We start from the raw sequence: 6,910 nt of genomic DNA, 5'->3' as shown, positions 1-6,910 counted from the left end.
TATTAAAAATTTATGTTTTGATCAGGATCCAGTGAGCTGTAAAGCCCAACTCCCTTTTCTTTTGGCAGATATTGTTACATAAATGAATAGATGCAAGAATTAAATTCTAGTTAAATCCACGTGGTTAACAGTTAATGAGTACCTTGCTGTGTCAGGCAGTCTGTTAGTGCTTGAGATGGGAAGATGAATAAGACTTGGCCTCGGCTCTCAGGATACTCACAGTTCTAGTGAACAAAAACATGTCGGTGCTATAATAGGGGGAGGGTACATGGTACACTGAGCGAGGCGTTATTTCAGTCTGAGAGTAAGGAGAAATGGTTCAAGAAGAACTCAAGGAAGAGATAAATTTATGAAGTGATTTGAAAATCTAACCCTGAAATGATACAGGATAAGCTTTGGAGTACAACAGGAATTGGACTTGAATTCTGTTCTAACACCTTGTAACCTGACCCAGGGCAAGTTATTTCTTCCCTAAGCTTTAGTTTCTTAAAGGGTAAAATGGGGATGATACATTTCCTCAGAGGACTAAATGATGCTAAAAAGGGCTATCCATCCCCTAATGACTCTCAGATTTATATTTCCAGTCCAGACCTCTCTCTCCCCTGAAATCTACTCATATATCCTCCTACTGACTTACATGTCTACTCAACATAGGCATCTCAAACTCAACATCTCCAAAACCAAATTCTGAATCCTTGCCTCTAAACTCTCTTCCACTTATCATCTTCCCCTCCCCAGTTAATGTCAGTTCTACAAGAGTCAGATAAAATCTGATATCTTTGAAATATGGCTTTTATATCACAAGTATCACAGATATATTTTGGTTAAAATGGATTTTGAGAGACATATCATAGAATCAAAATTAAGTAGTAAAACATACTGCCAATGGTAGACATGTAATCCAGATTTCTCAGCTCCACCAACCCTTAGAAGGGAATAAGAAAGGACTATATCCATGTTTCAGCCTAAGTAGACTTTGGAAATGCCAGTTACCTTCAGATTCCTTCCCCAAAGTGCTCAGAGTCCTAAGAGGTGTATCTGCCCTCTCCTTTCTGTCCTGCTGCAGTTGAATATGGGACTGTCTCTAGCTTCTGCTCATGTAAGGAGTGCCATCACTGCCCCGCCACCATTGTCCACACTGAGGGAGCAGTGCCAAGGGCACGGATATTTGTCCTGAGGGTTCTGTTTCTCATAACTTCAGATGTTGCTAGCATCCTTCACTCACAGTCACTCTTGGAATCTGTGGAGAAGACATCTTTGTAGCTTACTTTATAGTAACTTAGAACTGAGTCCACAGGAGTGAAGTTAGAGAACAACCCTTTCTACTAACTCCTTGCTCCTGGGCTCGTCCATGCCTCCACTGTCATTCCTGTGGCTCCAATGTACCGTTCTTCCAGATAGGCTCCCACATATCTGAATCCTCGGGTGAACATAGCTAAGATGGACTTTCTTCTAAAATAAGCTATCAGAGAAATACATAAATTTCAGACCACTTTGGAAGTGAATGAATGAAGCACTAATCATTTCAAAAGAAATTATTCCTCCTTTTTTTGTGTGTGAGGTTTATGAATCAGCACCCCCACCCAAATTCTATCCATCAAACCTATAATCAGCGTTTAGTAAGAGCTTTTGATTCTTCACCACCGCTCTAGATACTATGATGAACATAAATATTGTGAAAACATGGCAGTTGGTCTCAGTATGTAATAAAAATATGCTGTTGGAGAAAACACCTTCCTAAGTCACAGAACAGTGGAAGTATACATACCTCTTCATCTCAAGCTAATTTTGCAGTTAAACTTATACTACAAAGATTAATTTAAATACTTTTATGTGCCTCCTCAAGATAGAACATCTTAAACATTATTTAATTATTTAACATCCAACTAATTTTTTTTTAAAAGTATGGTTTAACTATGTCAAAGGCTTTAAATCATATTTTAAAGAAAGCAATTTTGTTATTTTACTCTTTTAATAAAATTACAGGTATCTGAAGAAATAGAGAAAATGTCATCTCGAGAGACGGCTTTACAAATTAAAATATTAGATCTGGAAACTGAGCTTAGAAAGAAAAATGAAGAACAAAATCAACTTGTTTGCAAATTTAGCAGCGTAAGTATTAGTATGGCTTAAAACGTTATCATATAAAATATATTAGCATTTAACATTCTTGCCATATAATTTAAATAGTTAAAGTAAGAAGTGAGGGGAGTCAGAGATACTGCTTTACTGATAATATTAAAAATAATAAGTAATATATATCATAAAAAATAAAAATGTCCAGATCAGGCCAAAGAATTTGTTATCCTGTCTCCCAGGTAGCATCTATTATATTTCCCCCAAGTCTCATCAGGCCTTTTAGCTGCATATTATTTTTACATGACAGCTGCTTAATGAAAGTTACAGAGATAATCTACTATTTTCTCCCTGGTATGAATTTTCCATTTTTTTAGATAAATATAATTTAAACTATTTTATTCTTATAAGTTAGATTTTTATATCAGCCTTGAGTAATGAATATTATACTTTGGAAAACTATAAGTTGATTTTAAGTAAATATTCAGTATTATTATACCTGCATATGGGATGGATGATTTGGTCAACTGAGCCATGAAATGAGAATACCAAATTAGCTGTGTTTAATTAGTCTTCTTATTTTTTTTACTAAATGCTCATGAAATAGTCTGTTGGCATAAGATACTCTGAAAGCTAGCGCTGTCCATGATTATATTACTCAACAACTATCTACTTAACAGTGACATAGAGAATAATGATACTTTATTTTTACCAGAAGCCAGAAACCCCATGAAAAGTATTTTTCATTCTCAAATGTCTAAAAAGTTGAAAAACTGAAAGGTTCAAAAGTTAAATGATTTTTGGCATGCACCATTAGTTTAATTTTATTGCCATCAAAAGTTTCATGACAATTTAATCAGAAGAAAGCATTTATCACTTAATTTAGCACCAGCCTTTCCTTTATTTCTGAACTTTTTTTTTTTGTACCCACCAAGTTCCTGATATTGTAAAATATGTATGATGTCCTTTTTGTAATTGAAGCATCCGAAAAAAATAAGTATACCAAGATGAAGTGGATTTTGCTATAATGTTTCCAGTACTTGGCTAAAACTACTAAATAAATAGGTTTAAGATCTGATGTTTTGTTAAACCTGATAACTCTTGGAATAGTAAAAATCTAGAACTCTAAGCATACGTTTAGGCTTATGGCAGGATTTCACATTGCTGAAAAATGCGCCATGTGTTCTGTGCCTCCCAGTGGTCAGTTCTGTGGGCAACCCAGTATATATTTTGTATACATGCTTTAGCCCCAATTGAATTGTAAGTACCCTGAGAGCCTATCTCATTGTTGATTGTATCCCAGTGTCTTCCACATGCCCTGCCCACAGTAGCAGGTCTTTGCAGATTTTCTGTCCAAGTCCTCCCAAGGAGAGTGGAGTAGATGAATAGACCCAAGGGTGATCTTAGCATCCTGAAGCCTGATGTCTTTTTGAAGTCTTATGTGTTATCCTAAAATCCATGCACATTTTGCATTCTACCCTACATTATAGGCATGTTTGTGTTAATATTTTTCTCTCCAAATTGTTGAGTTAAATCGATGCTCCATGCAGATTCTCTGTGCTCATTCTGTGACTTTGTATAGCCCAGCCTAGCACTTGCTTCACACCACCCCTCTTCCCCTGACAGGCATAGCTCAGTTTAAGAAGATATCAGGTATCACTGAACAACTGATACGAAGGAAATAAAAATCTCTCTTCTCAAGGTGCCTACATTTTAGTTGGAAACTATATGGTATTTGCAGCCTGTCTGTAAAGCATTTTCTGTGAACAGATCTACACTTAGGAATTTATGTGCAATTGAATATTTAAAAAATGTGTTAGGTTTTTAATTTATTCTGAAATAAAGAACACCTGTAGGGTTGTTATGAGCCAGAATCAACTCGACAGCAACGGGTTTGGTTTTTTTGGTTATATTAATGGTTCTTTTTACTTGATAAAGGATTCTAAAAATAAAATGTTCATGTTATTAAAACTAGAATTTAATCCATTTTTAAGACAGTAAAGGTCATGGTATAAAATTTGAATTTTCAGACAGAGAAAATAGCAAAAAAAACTCGTATTAAAATATGTCATGTTAAATTTAATGGAAATTAATTATGACGGTTTGAAATGAAAGCCATTTAAGTTAATCATGTTAAATATGTAATAATTTAGGGCTGTGTGAATGTGTATTACAACAAACTATATTACAGTAGAGATCAGCCATGTATGTGCTTTAATCTGGATTTTAAGGAAATGTTAGATCTGAGATAAATTAATAATGAACACATCAAGTGTGAGAATTTGTTCTTTAAAAAATCAAAAATAATGTATTCAGTTAATGTATGTATATGTTCAGTTAATGTATGTGTATATGAGTATTGTCCTTTGATATGAATGTCATTGTTGATCATCTGTATTTATTTATTTTTTGTTTAGAAAGCACAACATCAGGAAGTATGTTTGAAAGAAATACAACATAGTCTTGAGAAGTCGGAGGATGAAAATGAGAGTATTAAGAATTATTTGCAGTTTCTTAAAACTTCTTATGTAACTATGTTTGGGTAAATTGTTAACTTTATTTTCTATAAACAATAGGTTTTTACTATGAGTTAAAAAGTGCTTAGGTAAAAAATAAACTACCTGCGGTTATACTTTATGATTTATGGGTGGTAATATGAGAGTTTCATGTAAAGATTTTTGAAACATAATTTATTATCCAGTTAAAACTTTAAAACAAGATAGATGTTAGAACTCTTTTCTGAAATAAAGAACACCTATAATATTAAAAGTTCTTTTTATTTGTTTAATGATTCTAAAAATAAAATATTTAACTCTGGTTTAGTATCTATTTAAATCATATTGGATTTTCAGAATATATTTCACACATACATGCAAAAGAAGCCAAATTATTCTTTGTGACTATCTGTGTCCACCATTCAAGTGAATTTGTAATTAGTTTGGGCCAATTATGAACCAAATTAAAAAAATTTTTAAAATTTAAAAAATTTATTGCCATTGAGTTGATTCTGACCCATAGTGATCCTATTGGATGGAATAGAACTGCCCCATAGGGTTTTCTAGGCTGTAATCTTTATGGGAGCAGATCACCAGGTCTGTCTTTTGCAGAGCTGCTGATGGGTTTGAACTGCTGACATTTTGGTTAGCAGCCCAGTGCTTAACCGTTGTGCCACCAGGGCTCCTTATGAGCCAAATATAGGATTTTAAATAATGTACATAATTGTTTTACATTGTGGTGCTGTACATATTAATATAAAGGAAAACATTTTGAATTATAGTTTTTGATAATGGTAAAATGACATACTTTTTAAAGATACCAAGTATCTCAGTACACTTGTTATTGTTTAAAGTATATGCTACCCACTGCCGTCCAGTCGATTCCGACTCATAGCGAACCTATAGGACAGAGTAGAACTGCCCCATAGGGTTTCCAAGGTGCGCCTGGTAGATTTGAACTGCTGACCATTTGGTTAGCAATCGTAGGTCTTAACTACTACGCCACCAGGGTTTCCAGTATATGCTAAGATGCCATTATAATTTCTGTTATCTTTTAAATATAGAATTTTAAGTCATAGCTACTAAATGCCAAGTGACAGTGGCAGATGCAAACAAGTTGGCTTGTGTTGTTTCCTTATAAAGAATAGGCATTCAGGTTCTCCAAACAACTCATAGTCTCTTTTGTTCTTTATTTTATGTTAGTGATTGTCTGATATTATTATTATAGACAGTCTAAAGCCTCTAAATTAACTACAATATTAAAGGGGAACAACTTGTGCCACCCTTTCCATGGCCAGCTCACATGGGATGATCAAAATAAACACTCTTAATACCAAGAAGCTTCAGGATAAGTTCTTTAATATTAGGATGAAGTAAGAGAGATACCAAGAACTCGTTCCCTGTAACTCCTACCCTATGTGCTAAGGCAGAATACTCTAAAACGTGATCAGGTAATAGTGGTTCCTCTTAGATCATGGCTTGAGAGCTGTTTGTTCAAAGGAACAGTCAGATCTCAAAAGATCATTCAAAGAGGCAGACTGTGTACTATGCAGTCTCAGGCTATCTATGAACAGAGTTCATTCTCCTCCAGGATGTCCTCTCCCATTGGAAGTGGAGGCCTGTTCCTCACTGGTCCACTCACTCCTAAGACTGCCTTATCATCCACAGAGACTTAAACGTTCCCAGTGTCCCAACTGCTTCATAGTATTTTTCTTAAAATAGCAAAATACACTAATGTCAGAAACTGGCCACATTTTTTGCCTAGCATCCACTACCAAGGTTAGTGTTCCCCTCCCCCCAACTTTTTTCCGTTTAGTCATAGTGCTCACGGTACTAACATGCTTGACCCTTGTGGTCCTTTCTTCATCTGCTAAAGCCAAGGGAGCCTTAAGAAATGCCCACACAAAAGGAAACTAAGGTTCTTGAGTAATGCTCAGTGACTGAGCTACTTAGAGCAGGATTGTTATCTTCATGTTTGTATTTCAGCCCTTACACAGTACCTGATATCTAGTAGATACTCAGTTGATGTTTGTGGATAGACACAGGGATGGATATTGAAAGTGGTAGGTATTCATATTTGTTTTCGACATGAAAAACTATAAGCATGGAGGAATTAATTACTGTGGCTACAGGATAAAGCTTTTAACTTTTAAAGTTGGCATTTGAACTCAAATCTCTGACTCGAGAGTTAAGGTTCTGTGCACAGTGCTGTCTTCCCTTTGCAGCTACAACACCAGTGGCAGCCCAGCAACAGCACTGCTATTATTTATTAAGCACTTGCTATATGCCAGACACAAGGAGCCCTAGTGGTGCAGTGGTTAAGCGCTCAGCTGCTAACC

General features: G+C 35.3%; 1 protein-coding gene across 1 annotated transcript in view; it reads left to right on the top strand.

The window, feature by feature from the left end:
• The window catches only part of ODF2L (outer dense fiber of sperm tails 2 like), a 58,842-nt gene extending 53,704 nt beyond the window's left edge, over positions 1-5,138 (top strand). The window contains 2 exon segments of the mRNA XM_023730499.1: positions 1,947-2,112; positions 4,494-5,138. Coding sequence (XP_023586267.1) covers positions 1,947-2,112; positions 4,494-4,622 — 295 coding nt within the window. The 3' untranslated portion in view covers positions 4,623-5,138.
• Positions 5,139-6,910: the final 1,772 nt, after the last annotated feature.

The sequence above is a fragment of the Trichechus manatus genome, unplaced genomic scaffold (genome assembly GCF_000243295.1).
Source record: "Trichechus manatus latirostris isolate Lorelei unplaced genomic scaffold, TriManLat1.0 scaffold00003, whole genome shotgun sequence".
Classification (NCBI taxonomy): Eukaryota; Metazoa; Chordata; class Mammalia; order Sirenia; family Trichechidae; genus Trichechus; species Trichechus manatus.
The sequence above is the reverse complement of the archived record's forward strand: the minus strand, read 5'-3'. Positions and strand labels throughout refer to the sequence as shown.